This window comes from Pempheris klunzingeri, chromosome 17 (assembly GCF_042242105.1).
Source record: "Pempheris klunzingeri isolate RE-2024b chromosome 17, fPemKlu1.hap1, whole genome shotgun sequence".
NCBI classification, from domain to species: Eukaryota; Metazoa; Chordata; class Actinopteri; order Acropomatiformes; family Pempheridae; genus Pempheris; species Pempheris klunzingeri.
The window spans coordinates 15993052-16009277 of record NC_092028.1 but is presented as its reverse complement, the minus strand read 5'-3'; the positions used below and the strand labels follow the sequence as shown (position 1 = coordinate 16009277).

The window sequence follows — 16226 nt, the reverse complement described above, 5'->3', positions numbered from 1 at the left end:
GTTGCATTATGGGAAATGTAGGATCTAGTGTATTTGAAGTTTGACCCATAAAAGAGAAGTCAGGAAAAAGTCTTGATTACATGTAGTTGTGAAACTGGTAAAAACAAACACACAACAGAGGTTTGAATCGTGTATGTTCCCAAGAAAGCTTTAATTTGTTTCAAACTCCTCAAACACGTGTGTGATTGCAGAGCACATACTCGCTGTAAATAGTCTTTAGCAGGAAGTAGGCCAGTCTGCACACACTGGTATTCCAGACAAACATTTACTTTTGCTGCAAACACATCAATCTCTCTCTGTGAACTCAGCAGTCAAAATGCATATAAGGCACAACACAAGGTTTCCACTATGGAAAATAAATGATCATTCAAAACAGACAGCTAAGAGATGCTTTATGAATGTATCCTGATCATTTATCTGTATACGGATATATGTAAACAAGGACTTAGTACATTGTTCATTTTCTGCATACTTGTTGGCACTCTCTCTTAACATTAACAAGACATTTCAATCAGACTCCACTAGAAATTTTTTTTTCCCCACAGTCGCCTCAGTACATCTGGTGTAATGCCTCTTAATTCCTTCATTATAAAGAAATTATTCTGCAGCTCTTTACTCAGTTACATTTCTGAACACAGTGTGTCAATTTTTTTTTTAAAGTTCACAAGCAGTCATAATTAGCAGAACTCCATCCTTAGGCCAAAATGTAGATTAGGTTCCTCATTAATAGAAATAAAGCTAGCATGGCAACCAATAGAAGCTTCATCGACTCAGTACCTCAGTTTGTGTGGGCGACAGTCCGCCTCTGGCTGCATTTTTGCGGGTGACAGTGGAGCACCGTGTGAGGATCTCCTGGGCCCGCGGTCTGGGTGGCACCCTAGGTGTTGTCGGGCCCTTGTACAGGCTGGGATCAGAGACACTGGGGATCATTTTTCCATCTGGGCTTGTTGGGGTGAGGCGGTTGCTGACCATGGGGGGAGGCGTGCGGCTGAGACGCAGCCGCTCGTCAGTGGCGTTGTAGCTCAGGTTGAGGTTCGAGCTCGCTGATGAGGAACTTAAGTTGTAATTGGAGCTGAAGTCGCTGCTGTCGCTCCCGAAGCTCCCCTCGCTGTCCGCCGTCAGGCTGCCTGGATGGTCCTCTTCGTCCATCTCCACCATGATTGTGGGTGGGGGAGCGTGCCTTGGGGCCATTGGTGTGGCGTCGACGCTGGTGGCAGGTGCAGTGGTGCTTGCTGCAGGCTGAGCAGGAGGTGTTTCAGACAGGACATTGAGAGAGCGCGACCTCTGCATGCTGTCTGGTTGGAGCTGCTGGGGTGACGAAGACCTGACAGGTGGAGGCTGCAGCAGGTTTCCTTGTGAGAGGCTGAGCTGGCGGGACTGCTGCTCCAGGCTCAGGGAGGGCACTTGGAGCAAGGGGGGGATGCGATGATCTTGGCGGTTGGTCATGCGGATATGAGGGTAGTTGTAGGGCTGCAGGTACATGGTGGGAATGTAGCCTGCTTTACCATTGTATCTGTTAAAAAAAACAAAGACATGGGCATAGGGTTGAAAATCTGGACTGGTTTAAAGCTTGGAGGCTTCCAGACTAATCCAGGATTCTTGAATGTAAAGCCAGCGTGAGCACAAACACGCTCTGGTATTCATCCTTGCTGCATATAACAATAGACGACTCATCTTGCCAACATTGTCTTGCCAGAGCAGTGATCCTCACAGAGACTGACGTATTTTCCCCTTTTGCTTTCAGCTTATGGAGAAAAATGCCTATCATGCCCACCTACTCTCTATCTATGTCTCCGGTTCTTTGACAGTCATGTAAGACTATTATCTTACAGTTTCCTGGTGTGATGTTAAAAGACGTGTTAAATACCTAATGAGCCACCAGCCGTTGTCAGACTTCTGCAGGACCTCCACCATCGCCCCCATGGCTACGGTGATCTCGTCATCTGTGGTGGCCTTGTAGCTCTTGACTGCAGTGTACATCATTCCTGAGATCCAGAGAAATGACTTTAGTGCATTATGTCACAGTGTCTTGAGTGATGTTAACCCACTAAGGTGCTGGTTAAAAACTGTATGCACTGTCTAAGCAAATAGTGCTGATAAAACCTGTGTCTATGCTCGCACCTCTTTCAGGAGTCCCATTTACGCCATCTTCGTCATCATCGTCATCATCGTCTAGCTTCTCCAGGTAGGGAGCAGGGAACCAGGCCATCCGCTTGTCTTCTTTCTCCACAAGCCACCACCCTGAACCAACACGAGCACACGTTTAAACAGTTCTCTGACTATTTACAGTCCACTTCAACCATTAGCAGGAAACCGACGGCTCACCTGCTTTGTCTTTGATGAGCACGTCCATTTTTTCATCCACCGCCACTTTGAACGGCTTGTTCCTGGTGTCTTTGGTCTCGTACGGGGCCACGCATCTGTATGTCTCCGTGACAAACGGCTGGGTCACGTTACCGCCGCTCCCGTGTCCAGCATCGGCCCCGATCTCATCGTCTGATGGCATGATCATGATGCTGAGGAGGAGAGCAGCCGGTCAACTTGGAGTTTAACAGACTCCCATGTGGAGCACAGAGCCGCTTATGCATGAGCCCCCATATAGAAAAACCTTTTTCACCCCTCTTCTTAGTCCATCAAGCAGTGTTTTAAAGGCCTCTGATGTAGATGTCTTAAGCATTTAACATTATCCAGGTCCACATGCTTACAGAAAAACTCAGATTGTCTATTTTTCCAATTCTTTTACATTCTTCCATCACTTTTTTTTTTGCTACTAACTGTAATAATCATTGTTAATCATTGTGAAACATACTCGAGTTGCTGTGCACTGCTGTCACCAACATTACTCCTTTTTCAGGGGGAGGGTGCTGGTTGACTTTTCCTTTCACATTTGGTTGTTTTACTGGATCAGTTTTACTCCTTTCCACAGAGCTTGTTTTCTGTTTAGTGGCCTTTATGAGCACGTTACTTTAGTTTGTGAATTAATTCCTGTTTTGTTTTGACATTTCCTGCTTTTCCTTTTTGCTTGGTTAATTCTAAATGTTACTCCCCTCCACCTTCTCGGAGAGAAAACAATCGTGCAGACATTTTGCTGCGGTTAGGGATATCTCTGTAAGTCCTTAGTAGAGAGTGACACATTGATTAAATAAACTTTATGTCAAGATGGAGCAGTTTTTCTTGAGTCAAATGTTCCCAAAGTGACATTTTTTAAGGGTTAAAGAACTGGAAAAAAATCCTGTAGATAGTGGCAACTTTCAAGACAAATATAGATGTAGAAGAGGGTAGAGTGCAGTCTAAAAATCTTGTCCTCTAAATTGTTTTATCCAATCAATTTCAGGGTATTTGCCTCGTTTTGCCTAAAAATCTGAAATGTCACTGCTTAGATCACTATAGAGCTTCTTGCAGCTTGATGCCAAATCCTAAGGCAGAAGGCACCCCTCCATCAAATGGCTGCATTTTCATCCCTATGAATGTGTTGAGCCCACCTGTTCTTGGCGAACTCCGGCTGCAGGTCCTGGTCTTTGGGGTGGAAGAACTGGATGAGGTCTGCAGACTGACACACCCGCGGGTCGCAGCCCAGAAGTTCATTGCAGTATTTCTGCAGGAACTTGAGGCGCACCAGTGACTTGGTGGGGCCCTTCCTCTGCCGCTTCCCCTTCTTGTCTACAAGCACACAGGACGCTCACTGTCAGAGTCCGGACAGTCTGGAAAATGCGCAGAACCACTCACAGAAAAAAACGCAGCTTTAATTTACGCACAAATACCTCGAAATGTGGGGATGATTCTGTCGGATTTTTTCAGTCTACTTGCGGGTGGGAATGCTTTCTTCATTTGTTTCTGTGACAGAAAAAAGAATTACAGATTTTTAAAAAAGTATATATTAAAGGCAACAGCCGTCTGCACATGCGCAAAACATATATGCGCTGCAGGATTTTAATACTTACATGCATTTTCTTGAAATCCGGAAAAGTTCTATATATTACAATATCATTGTGGTCCGACCAAAGCACGGACATCATGTACATCTGGAAGAGGAAAACAGAAGTTTAACACCTTTAAAAAAAAAAAAAAAATCACGCATCTTTTCAGAAAACCCGAGAAAACTTCATGTGCGCTTACTTTGCTCTTCTCCTTGTGCATCACTCCAATTAAACGCACGCTGATGGGGTACCGCTGGGCCTCCATGCTGCGACAGAGACACAGTGTGCTGACTAGTCCAGCTGTGAGCTGCAGATGAAGCCTCTCAGCCTCGGGGAATGAACCAGGGATGCTCTGCAGGTGCTTATGTACGTCCTCCACCTGCGCAGGCGTGGTTGCGGAAGTCACGTACACACTCAGAGGTGGAAAGTGACCTCATCACCTGCAGGAAACTCCAGCGTTGCTCCAAACCCGCGACGGCACGATATAATGCATGTAAAGTGTCGTTGCACAAACAGATTGGGTGTCCAAATCTAATTTAGGATGCGGCCGTGAGGCAACATTCACGCTCTGTGCCAAAGGAAATGTGCGATGGCTGCGTTCCCATTTTCCTTCAGAAGATATTTTCCTGTTCAGTCAGGTTAAGATTGATCGTCCTGGTTATTAAATCACACACACACACACACACACACACACACACACACACACACACACACACACACACACACACGCACACACACAGGTAAACATGGGGCAGGTGTATCCAGAGCTGCTGCAGTTGCTCTTCCACATGAGAGATGGTGTCAGCTCAGTTGTGTGAAGCAGACTGGGGGGTGGGGGGGGGGTCACCTCACCTCAAGTTATTCTTCACCATCCTCTTCCTCCAGAATGTGTCCTCACACTATCCTGGTCATTGGTCCGGTTAAAACACCATCTTTGAGGAGGTTAATGCTCAACCGTTCACTCAGGTGCTTGATTTGTAAGTATGACTTGAGGGGATCATCTGGGGCCCTGCGATACATCACAGAACCAAACTAAAGCCACCACAGGTAATCATCAATACATGTGAGATCATTTCAAATGGCTTACAGTGCTCTTGCCTTACGATTGACAAGACAAATGCTTTTTCTTTTAATTGTATTCATTTGCACGTGTATAAATGTATTTTAGCTGCTATATCTACTTTTTTATTTATATATTTTTTTATTGTAAAGCACTTTGTAACTTGTTTTTGAAAGATGCTATATAAATAGTTATTATTAATATTAATGTAATGAGACAACTACACTGTAACGAATAAATGCATTCATTAAAATAATAAATACTTCCTCTAGCTGGCAGACACTGAAGCAGCATACAGCACATTTACAGTGTAAGAGATGAAGAAATTACATGTATTTCTAATGAAGCTGATCTCTGTCAGGACACTTTTCACAAAGGATTCAGGAATCCTCACCGGCCGGCATTATTACAGCCAGATGAGGAAGAATTGTCCTTATTTCGATTTGTGGTTCATAAGGATAAATGTTTCCTCCTCTGTTTTTTTATGATTTCTGAGAAGATGCTTTATGGGTTAATCATCAGCCTGCTGCTAAGGAACTCCCAAAAGAAAACATTTGTTGTTGCTCTGCACATTACTCTGTTAAAGCCACAGACTGTCAGACTACCTTTGTTATTTAAGCACCTAAATATAACCTAACCCTGTTTTTTGAACAACCCAGCACACAAAGCTGCCAAACTGGTCCCTATTCTTGATTTTCAGCATCAAAAGCCTTCTTTCATAGTCCACTACTGACACCTAGTGCTGGCTGCTGTGATCTCTGTGGCCTGAACTCCTTCACAGGTTGGTCAAGTTAACCCCTACTGGTTAACTCCAGGGACCTTTGTCGCTCCTCTGTATCCCCCTTTCTCCCCTCTTTTCTTTCCCACGCTGTCAAGCAGGCAAAAATGCCAAAAAAGCTCAAAACTTTATCAGTAGAGTTTATTAGAAAATAAAATATCAAGAATATGCAATTGTATATCAAATAGCTTAGTCTTTATTTCTCCTCATAAAATGCATTCATAGCACATTTATCATACACCATCTTCATTAAACTGACCTTTTTAAAATCAGGTGTATTCAGTCCACACTCCCACATTAACATTTGTTTCTGACATTGCACATTTTCTTGTTTTCTCTTATATGATTAATTTTTTTTAATTTTTTTTTTTTAAAAGCAAATTATTTCCAAGTCATTCAGACTGTAACATCTTCGATCCACGTACTTGGGTTAACAAAAAAAAAGAAAATTGACGTGCTAAACCCATCAGGCGGCCGAGCCAGTCTATAAGCAACAAAGACGCAGGCGGAGCACATGCACTCTCCAGAACATAACTTTCATATCAACGCTTTCTCGAGAAGCTTTAAGAATCCTCGTGTGGTTGATTTAAAAGTTCAGTCGTTTTTTTTTTTGCACAATTGCTCTCAAACACAGAAATATACTTTCATGGTTTCATTCAAATAACACAATACAAACCTAATTTGTCTTTTAAAAAAGGGAGCTTTACAAACATTAAAACTGTAAGGCAGCAGGTTTTTCCTAAAGCATGAAAGATTTTATTCTTTCTCCGTCACCCTTTCCGACTTCAGACTTGTCTCCATGAACCACAAAAAGGTGCTTTTTCACATATTTTCCACTGAGGACAGAACAGTAACACATTGTAGATAAGCATGTTGTATGAGGCTTTTCATGTCACGTCCCACTGTTGTGCCATTGTTAACAGAAAAAAACAAAACTAAAGCAACTCATTCGGCTACATTTAACTTGCTTCTAAAAAAGGTGGAAATGATGTGGGAATATGACCACGAGCGGACTCAAACTAAAGGATGATTACGTCCACGGACTGCATTAAAAATTAACATTCAAATCACTGCATTTTGGTGCGTTACATCTCAACTTTTCCAGCCAGTCAAAAGCCATGTGTGCCGCGAAGCCTCGATTCTTCTGGCCTACAGTTAACGTGACTGAAAGTCTTAAAAGAAAAAAAAAAAGAAACTTACATTTTGAAACTAACCGAGCTGGAATGTACTGTCACGCATCTGAGCTTCAAACGCTGGTCATTGTTAAATTAAATAAATCTATTCATCTTCTTATGCATTTTCACTCAAGGTCATTCTTGATTTAAAAAATAAATAAATCACTCTGGAAGAGAAATAATCTGAAAATAAAATAAGTTAGGTTTATGCTAGAAATCCTACCTACTAGTGACCTTTGGCTTCAGAGAATCTGATGTAAAGCCATGTGTGGACTTTATGTTCAACCGAGTTTAGAGGGTCCTTGGAAAAAGTAGCAGCTTGGAAATGATTGTTATTGAATGACCTGCTCTGAGGTCAACTTTGCTGTAATCCTGACTCAACCGATTCCCACATTCAGCTGTAGGTTTTCAGTTATTAAATACGTATTGCCCGAACATGCCATTCCTGAGCATCAGCCCATAACTTACAGTCTTACAGACCTTGCATAAAAAGTAGATCACTGCTCATCATTGCTTCTTTTTGCACCCTTTTGGCAATAACACCACCAGCACCCTCTGTGTTAATCACTATGGGGCGTCACAGTGATGCTGCACAGATGCTGTATATTTTAAAAGAAGAGAAATAAATTAAGCTTCACCCGACAAAACTCTTATCACCACCTTTTCTTTTGCAACTCTTCACTGACAGCCGGTCGTGTTCAGTGTCTCCGCTGAGGGACGACTTATTTTGTTGTCAAGATAGATCCTATGAGAGTGCCAAGAAGTCAGGGAACACATTTTTTTTTTTTTTTCTTTTTAAAAAGGACAAAATAAGATGAGAAAATAAATCTGAAGCAAACATCAGTTCTACAGGAGCTGTAAGAACTGTCCACCTGTCACTGATCTTTGCCCTCCTCTCATCTCTTCTCTCTGTGTGCCTTCTTTTCTTTTTCAGTCCACAGAAGAGTTTCTGACCGCAGGTTTAATTCCCCCAGCGAGGAAAGCGGGGCAGCTCCAGTCTTGGCACCAAAGGGCTCTCTGTCGTTCCCATCCCATATAACCACCGGGCAGTATGAACTGTCCCCTCCTTGACTCAATACTCGTGGGTGTTTTTGTCACCGAAATTCATAAATAGGCATACCGTGCTCTCGAACGTGGTTTAGGTTTAGTGACTGGTACCTGCAGACGTAAGCAGAAAAGAGAACCAACGGTAGTATCGGCACAAGAATGTACTGATGAGCTTGAAAGAGCTTTTTTTAAATTAAAATCACTCAATTTGATTTGCAGTTACCATTCGGAGCTCCTGTGGTAATAGTACCCCTCGATCGAGGCCGTGGACTTCTGGAAGCAGATGTAATAGAAGCCAGCAAAGGAGGCGCCGCTAATGTCTTTGATAGTGTGGTCTGGAACTAGAAACTGCTCCTAAGATCACAGGTACAAAAAAAAAAAAAAAAAAAAAAGTGTGACAGTTTGAGCTTAAAGCTAACAAAAGGAGAGAGAGATGACAGTAAGAATATGTACTAACCTTCCACCTCATGAAGACATAATCACTGTTGTCGAGTGCTTCGTAGTCAAATTCATCTGAGTTGAAGCTTTTGGCATATTTGTAAAAAGCCTTAAACTTGCCCTGGAAAGAGTTCATTAAATACTGTTAAGAGAACAGAAACTAGGGAGATAGTGGCAAGACAACAAATGTCCTTCATTGAAAATCTGTCATGTAAATTATCATTAATCATTATATGCTTATCAAGAAAACCGCTGTCCGTGAGCTTTTCTCAGTGCTTTTCTGGTAGCACTGGTTAGATGAAGAGCTGCATGTTAAAAAGGGACTTTCTGCAGTTTGGATGAACTTAAACCTCCCACATGTCTCAAAGAGAGCTAAACATTAACTGTGCCTTTCTCATCATATGGAAAGCTACTCACAAACTGTATCTTAAATTGACAGACGCCCTGTCGATGAAAACGATGCTAGACCATACTTTAATAATCAACCCCCCGCCCCCTTCCCTACGGCAGAGAAAAAAAATATTAAAACATAAAGATATGAAACATAAATAAAGTTGAACAGAACATACCCAGTGCTTTCTGTCCACATCCTCATCTGCGTCCCACTTCCTAGTTGAAAAAGGCCTTTTTCGACTGATAATCTCACCGGCAAAGAACGTTGTGAGAGTGGGATACTCCTGTCACGCAGAGAAAAGCGAGGAAAGGAAATGTGAATGGTGGGTCCAAAGTGCATGCCTGCAAATCCTATTAGCTTTAAAAATGCTTAAAGGGTACAGTCAATCCATCACTTTGCAACACGAGGACGATTTAGGTTTCCAGGATTTCTTATGTGGCAGCAGGCTACGAGCCGGGCATCAGCAGAAGCGTAATGCATGCAGCCATTGTTGTGTTGACCTGCTGTACATAAAGGAGGTTTTTTGCAATAAGTAGATCCACTCAGATGCAGGCTTAAACAACAGAAATGTGAGCACATATCCGTTTGTTCTCTTGGCTTGATTTTCTCATAACCAATTTGTCGGTTTAAATAGGACTTGTTACTTCTATAGTGACACAAACGTAACCTGGGTACTCATCTTTCACTCCACTCTGCCATAGCCAAAATTCACTTCAGGATCCTGCTGACCTTTTTCCTTCCATCTGTTGCGTAACGTAACGGGTATACAGTTGACACACTTAAGCTAAGGACTAGACCTGAGAGAGGAGGTTAAACTCAATGGCCTCACATTTGTCTTATCAGTGTCACTATTTAGCCTGCATCAAGCGAGTGGGAGCCAGTTTTGACTCGCTTGAACGTGGAAACCAGAATGAAGGTCGGTCTTACTACACCTGACCTCATTTCAAAGCTTACCTCGGTCAGGCCTTTGATCTTCAGGTATCCACACAGATAGGAGTCCTCCACACTCACATGCTGCCCGGGACAAACAGATTTAGGGAACACATTACTATGCATCTAGGATAGGCTGAAATCAAAAGGTGCAAAATGGTTTTCTTCCTGTAAAAAATTGCAGGAGGGCTGGTGTGAAAAGAGATAATCCTTGGAAAGTGGGCATGCAGGCAGGCATTGCAGTTTCTGGTAATATCTTTGCTGACATTGCTCTCAAAGTCAAAACCAGCAGATTTTAACTCACTCATGTAGAAAACGCTAGTTGCCCAAATTGCTAACGTGTTTGGGTACTAGGAGTTCTGTAAAATAAATGACTTAATTGCTGAAAATTGGTCCAAATTCAGAATGCAGTAGTAGAAACAGTAGAAACACAGTCACCTGGGCTGGCTCAAAATTATGTCAGCGTTTTAGTTTTGGATGACAACCAGTAAAAAGGAAGCTAACGTCAGCTAACTTAGCGGCTAAAGCTACACAAATGCTGACTTTGCATAAAACAATAAACAAACTAATGTTAAAACCAGACATTTTTTATTTTATGTCAACAATAAATTACCTGCAAAGCAACCTCGACGTCGTAGGAGTTGCCTTTGCTCTTCTGGTAACCCCGAAACTGCGAGCCGCTGTACAGCAGGGAGGTGGCCATCCCCGGCTGGTGGGTGTTGATCGGGGCAGGGGGAACAAGAGAGGCCGAGGATGGGCAGGCCGGCCCGGTGGTAGTGCAGCACTGTGCTCGGACAGGCATGATGAGCGCTAAAGTGTCAGCGTCAGCTACCGTCATGAACTTAGTGACTGAGCTGAGCTGGAGAGAGAGAAGGGGTACTGACAGAGGAGGGTCTGCCAGCTGCAGTAAATCCCCGAGGTCCAAAACTTAGCTCAGATTCTTAAGCTAGCCCATGGAGTTGCTACTGAAGAGGAACAGATCAGGTCGGCACATCCGGGAACTTGCGACACGTCCCCGCCCCTTTCTATGGGAAAACAAACGGCGTAGACGTAAATGTAAAATAATGGTACAAAACAACCCCGATACACAAAACACCTGAATTAAATTAGTTTGTAAATAGACAGAGGCAAATATACATAAGCTACGCTTAACCTAGAAGGCACAAGATACACGAAGTAAGAGAAGCACTCTGATTGGCCAAAAGGAACAGCCAATCTGATTGGCTGAAAGTAAGGGGAAGGTATTTTACCATTTTGTCAACTTCTTAAAGTTACTTTTTAATGTTTTTTAAGGTTTTTTGAATTACTCTTCCAAAAAGTTAAAACATTCAGTAAGTGTAACTGAGGTCAGGTGTTACATTCACCTCACTAAAGCTATTAAAAATGAAAGTCCTGATGATAAAATGTCTACCTGCAACTTTTGGACTGAGGTCTTCACTCAACTTCAGGTTCAGTGCTGTGTCCTAATTTTGTCTGCTGTTGTAATGGTTTCTGGTAGTGATTTGGAAACTTTCTGTAGAAATATTAATGCAAAAGATCCTCTAAAATCCAAAACGGACAGGTGTATTCTGTAACTTTTGATTGTATGTTTGTTTATTTGTTTGTGTAAGAACATAGTCTCTAGTTTTCAAGATAATATTCTATATTGGCGTACATGGAACTTTATTACATTTTCTTCTAATTCTTATTTTTCAAGGAAGTTTTCCTACATGGATGCATGGGACATTATATGTCAGTACATACTTTGTTTATGTATGTGACAATTAAACCTTTGAATTGTTGAATATAACTGAAGGTGTAATTTGTTGGTAATAATTCTAAAAAACAGGACCTGTCACTGTTTTAAAGATATATTGTGGACACCGATGTCAGATAATGAATTCATGACTATTTACAATCATTACAATTTTAACTTGCAAATTCATTTTCTCATTTTAATGTTTTAGTTCTGAAGCAATTTATGTATTTTTGTGTTTACATTCATTTATATGTGCATATGTACTGTTCTTTTCTGTTGCTCGCCTTCACTCTCTGTGCTGTTATGTGTATGAACAAAGCAAGACACTGAAGCAGCATAATGTCCATTAAAATGTCATTGTTTTATAACTCAAAATAGGCATAAAAAATACGTCAAAAGCTGGAATTATTTAATTGCTTATTAAACAAATATACAGTAGAAATTATATAAGACAAATATTTTCACTTGCACTTCGTGAGATTTGTTTCAATTGTAAAATCAGGTTGTGAAAATATCCTGTTCTGATTTATGTCATGTTCATGTTACTATTTTACCAAATACATAAAGGAACATTTGGAGAGAAATGTTTTTTACTGATGATGCTACTGTAACTCCTCCAGCTGCTCCCTCAGATGGTCCACATATCGGTGAATGTCTGAGATGCGCATGCGGTTCCGCTTAAGTTCCTTGTCTTGAATCTGTGATAACCCATAAGGACAAAAGGCAAACAACAACAAGACTGTGAGATACGGAGGACAGTTTGTCATGCATATCAATTGGATATTTGTTTTTATATAATTTCAGCTCTCTACCCCTTTAATGAGAGCCACTTTCCAGGCATTGATTTGTGTAACCAGCTGCGTCTCTCTGTCGCAGATTGTCAGCAGGTGGTTATCGTGGCTGGCGGTCACTGCGTCCATCATTGCGGCTTTGTCTGTAAACAGCTACACAGTGAAAAACACAGGCATGAAAGGCTGAGGGCGCTGACACTGGTAATGAACCATGTCCCCGCCTCATCTGACCCTTCCAGGTTCAGGTCAGTCATCAGCATTCACATTATAATTCTACTATTCTGCTAAATCTGCAACAATATAGATACTTCTGTACATACATGCAGGGTTGGGAAGTAACAAATTACATGTAATCAGGATTACATAATAAGATTACAAAAAAAAAAGTAACTATAACCAGCCTTGCATTGATATAACAGTTAAATTGGCCAGGATTACTTGAATACATTTTTGATAACATCTGTAAAATATTTAATGATTTAAATTTACACTAAAATCACAGATTTAAAAGAAACATTCTCCCACATGTTGTAGAATACACACAGTGCGCCTGCAGTTTGTGTCTCTACTTTTTCGTTACTAATTACAAAAATAATTTGTATTTTGACTGCGGTCAGTGGTCTGCATGTAGTAATCTGACCAACCCTGTTTATATGCTAAATTGAGCTTTTACACCAGTGCATATTTGCGATGCCATTATCAAGTTTGCAGAGGACATAACAGCGGTTGGCCTCATCAACAACTATTTCACTGTCTCAGTCGTTGTACTCTCTGCAATGATAATAGAATTGAATATAATCTAATATAAAAGTAGTGGCTGTAATGATACACGGCTACAATAGTCCCAATGATTCTATAGTTACTATAATATCATCCTATATTGTGAAGTGCCAGTTTGGTCTAAAGGGGATGATAACACTCACCATTTTAACATCATCTGGTATGTCCTCCTCCAGCTTGTCTTTGACCAAATTCTCCAGAGATGTTACAATCTCTCGCACCTTCTCGTGATGATTATCCTCCAGATCTCGACACTGCGCAAATGTGCGACTGTGTCAAGGAAAGTCTAAATGAGACCCAATGCACCCAAACTCGGCGTGTGTCACCGTGTATGATTCAAACTCTGACATTTAAACAAGATTGGATTATTGACCACACAAAGCAGGCAGCTGCGCTGTGGCCAGGATTTGATTAAAATAAAATTGGACTGTGACCAGACCCTGAGAACAAGATGAACAGCGTCACTGGAAATGATTCAAAGCTCCAAAGCTTCATGCAGTGAGAAAAGATATATCCCTTGAACAGTTTCACTGAAGTTTCCAACCATGTCTGAGATGCTCTCGTCCAACTTTTTCATGATATCCTGAAATGAACAAGAGGCTCCAACAACAAGAACAAGAACAAAATCACAGTGGAGGAGCTCACAGTGTTTGCCATGTGAATGTAAAGTAAATTATTTAAGTATCTACAAAATCTATAATAATCTAAGCAACATAATTGAGTCTTAAGATGACTGAGGCTCAAGTTTAATGGCACACTACATTTTTCTGTATAAACTTCAACCAGATTCAGACACACTCACCTCCAGCTGGCTGACCATCTGAAACTCCAGAGCCATGAGGCTCTTACAGAGTTGGCTGATCTCATCATTGCAGCGACTGATCTTGACCTTCAGTGTGTCTGGGTCTGATAACTGCTGCAATTCCACTCTTACCTAGAAAGGTGTAAACACAAAAGATATTCTTATACCAATAACAGTTTTACTGAGTCATGCATAACTTCTTTGGCATATAACCCAGTGCAGGTCTGATGAAAACATTCCTCACAGCTCACCTCTTTGTATTGCTGCTCAAAATTTGCCAATATTATCGATGCTTTCTGCTGGTAGTCTGTCACAGCCTTAGTCTGACCACTGAAGAAGGAGTTAGTCTCTGCCTGTCTGCGTTCATGCTCAGCCAGGCCGATTTCAAATACCTGCATACAGAGCTCCGCCATTTGGTGCTTGAATGTAAGTGTGGGGTTAAGGAAATGAAGTAATGATTTCCACAGATTATATGCTTCATTGTTAATACACCTGCATGGATTAGAAAGCCAAGGCAACAAAGGATATGTCTGAAGTGCAACAGCCACTCCGGGCAAACATTGTAGAATCTCTGCATCTGGATCGTCTTTGAGCATGCTCTCAAACAGATACGGACCATTCAGGAACTCCACAAAGGCATCCTGCGGAAAGGAAGAACTGAACTTACACACACAGCACATTAACAAATGCTGAGAGCTCAGGGGGAAATAACTGCATCACCAAATGTTAAATACAGTATATATTACCTTGTGTAATTTTAAATCAGCTTTCCGGATTTGCTCAGCATTGGCAACTTGTGTCTGCTGCTCCTCATGTCTCATTTCCTCAAGGACGTGGCGGTATTTGATAGATGCTTCATTTTTCTGCACACGAACGCAAATGATTTAGTTCCACAGCGTCAACATGGCAAATTCTAAAAACTCATTTCATGTCACGGTTTTTAAGAAAAGCATCTATAAAAACTGCTCAAAGGAAGAAAACTTTATTCTTACTGTTTCCTCATCAAGTAACCTGTAGTCCAGGCATCTCAAGTTTGGAAAGTAGGCTGTGATGAAACATTTGTAATCGTCTGCCTTACAGACAGGATTTCCATTAAGGCTGAGGGCGACCAGGTTCTTAAACTTCCTGAGATAGAGCACCTTTAGAAATGCATTAAATTGGCATCAGGTTATGTAAGCATTCTGTAATGTTATATTAGATGAAACCGCATAAACACAAATGTTACACACAAGTTGCAATACAAATGCAGTTGCAGGATGATATGTGTAATATGTGACAGATTTATGAAAGAAAAAGAAAATGTTACGTTGTCCAACTGTCCAATGAGGTTGTCTGCAATGCAGAAATGAGTGATTTTCTCAAGTGGGTCCATGTTTTCAATGACAGAGATTCTGTTGTTAGCCAAATTCACCAATTCAAGCTTCTGCAGAGACTCCAGACCTTCAATTTTCTCTATTTTGTTGAACGACAGATCTGAAAGACACGGAATCTTTATTACTGGCGGGCACTGGGCTGATAAACCTGCACAATTATGACAAGAAAGTGAGAGCAGAGGATAGAAAGGAGAATGCATCATACTGAGCCATGTCAGATTGAGAAGATAGTCCAGGCCCTCGATCTTCGTTATGAGGTTGTTTTTCATATCAAGCTTGGTCAAGGATGTGAATCCCCACAAGTGGTCAATCTTCAGGATTTCTGCAAACAAACAACCTCTGACATAGCTATTACCTGAACCCAAAGCACAGTCATATCCTGATTGGTATTATTATTTTTTTTTAATTCTCTCACTTCTGTGTTCCAGATGTAGTTGAAGGACTTCATTAAAGTGGATACCCTCCGTCTTTGCAATATGCCCAGCCTGATTTTGAGAAAACTCCTCCATTACTGCCTTCTGCAGAACCCCCTCATCCATAAAAATGGGCCTTGAATTTAGCATCCTGCTGCTAGTGGGGTTTGAGGCAGGCTTGACTTCACTTTACCCTCTGTTCAAGGAGAAAGTAGGTTATATTTTATTACGTGGAGTTTGGCTTGTTCAATTAAAGACGAACCAGAAAATATGTTTTTACTCGGATGATATTAGCAAAAACCATCATTTCCTTGCTAAAATGACTGAAAGAATTAGCTTAGTGGACAAACATTAGCCAGAATTAACTACTTTCAAACGACAACAGCAAAATCCAGCTATTTGTTGTTTTTTCCCCCAATTAAAGGTACTTAAAACAATCAAATAATACAAGCTTTAAGTAGCAAAGTACCCAGATAAAGTCACTGTGTAATCTCTTACCTCCGTTGTTTACACACTGTTACATAGCAACTGGCGGACATTAAGCTGCGTTCAAGTACGTTCAAATGATTCCGTTAAAATAAACTTTTATC

At 41.3% G+C, this 16226-nt stretch overlaps 3 protein-coding genes across 3 annotated transcripts in view; all 3 read right to left on the bottom strand.

Moving 5' to 3' along the window:
* The window catches only part of LOC139216800 (small ribosomal subunit protein uS5-like), a 37197-nt gene extending 21435 nt beyond the window's left edge, over positions 1 to 15762 (bottom strand). The window contains exons 1-7 of the mRNA XM_070848034.1: positions 15639 to 15762; positions 15429 to 15545; positions 15157 to 15323; positions 14843 to 14989; positions 14597 to 14713; positions 14379 to 14491; positions 14255 to 14276 (exon numbers count right to left, since the gene is read on the bottom strand). Of these exons, the coding sequence (XP_070704135.1) occupies positions 14255 to 14276; positions 14379 to 14491; positions 14597 to 14713; positions 14843 to 14989; positions 15157 to 15323; positions 15429 to 15545; positions 15639 to 15762 (807 nt within the window). The remainder of the gene's footprint in view (positions 1 to 14254; positions 14277 to 14378; positions 14492 to 14596; positions 14714 to 14842; positions 14990 to 15156; positions 15324 to 15428; positions 15546 to 15638) is intronic.
* noxo1a (NADPH oxidase organizer 1a) lies at positions 133 to 4232 on the bottom strand. Its single transcript, XM_070848355.1, has 8 exons — positions 4117 to 4232; positions 3942 to 4022; positions 3762 to 3834; positions 3483 to 3660; positions 2326 to 2516; positions 2122 to 2241; positions 1868 to 1985; positions 133 to 1513 (listed from the first exon to the last, which is right to left on the bottom strand). Exons 1-8 carry the CDS (start codon positions 4180 to 4182, stop codon positions 763 to 765), a joined length of 1578 nt encoding a protein of 525 aa, XP_070704456.1. The 5' UTR covers positions 4183 to 4232; the 3' UTR covers positions 133 to 762.
* Positions 5950 to 10697, bottom strand: gid4 (GID complex subunit 4 homolog). The gene is made up of 6 exons (XM_070848356.1): positions 10353 to 10697; positions 9764 to 9823; positions 8985 to 9092; positions 8435 to 8536; positions 8201 to 8331; positions 5950 to 8088 (listed from the first exon to the last, which is right to left on the bottom strand). The coding sequence occupies exons 1-6, from the start codon at positions 10575 to 10577 to the stop codon at positions 8025 to 8027; spliced, it is 690 nt and encodes a 229-aa protein (XP_070704457.1). The 5' UTR covers positions 10578 to 10697; the 3' UTR covers positions 5950 to 8024.
* Positions 15763 to 16226: the final 464 nt, after the last annotated feature.

Coding starts and splice junctions, on each gene's coding strand:
- noxo1a (XM_070848355.1), bottom strand. CDS start 4,182: ATGGAGGCCCAGCGGTACCCCATCAGCGTGCGTTTAATTGGAGTGATG. Junction 3,835..3,941: donor CGGATTTCAAGAAAATGCAT/GTAAGTATTAAA, acceptor TTTCTGTCACAG/AAACAAATGAAGAAAGCATT. Junction 1,986..2,121: donor AAATGGGACTCCTGAAAGAG/GTGCGAGCATAG, acceptor TCTGGATCTCAG/GAATGATGTACACTGCAGTC.
- gid4 (XM_070848356.1), bottom strand. CDS start 10,577: ATGACGGTAGCTGACGCTGACACTTTAGCGCTCATCATGCCTGTCCGA. Junction 9,824..10,352: donor ACGTCGAGGTTGCTTTGCAG/GTAATTTATTGT, acceptor TGTCCCGGGCAG/CATGTGAGTGTGGAGGACTC. Junction 9,093..9,763: donor AGATCAAAGGCCTGACCGAG/GTAAGCTTTGAA, acceptor TCTGCGTGACAG/GAGTATCCCACTCTCACAAC.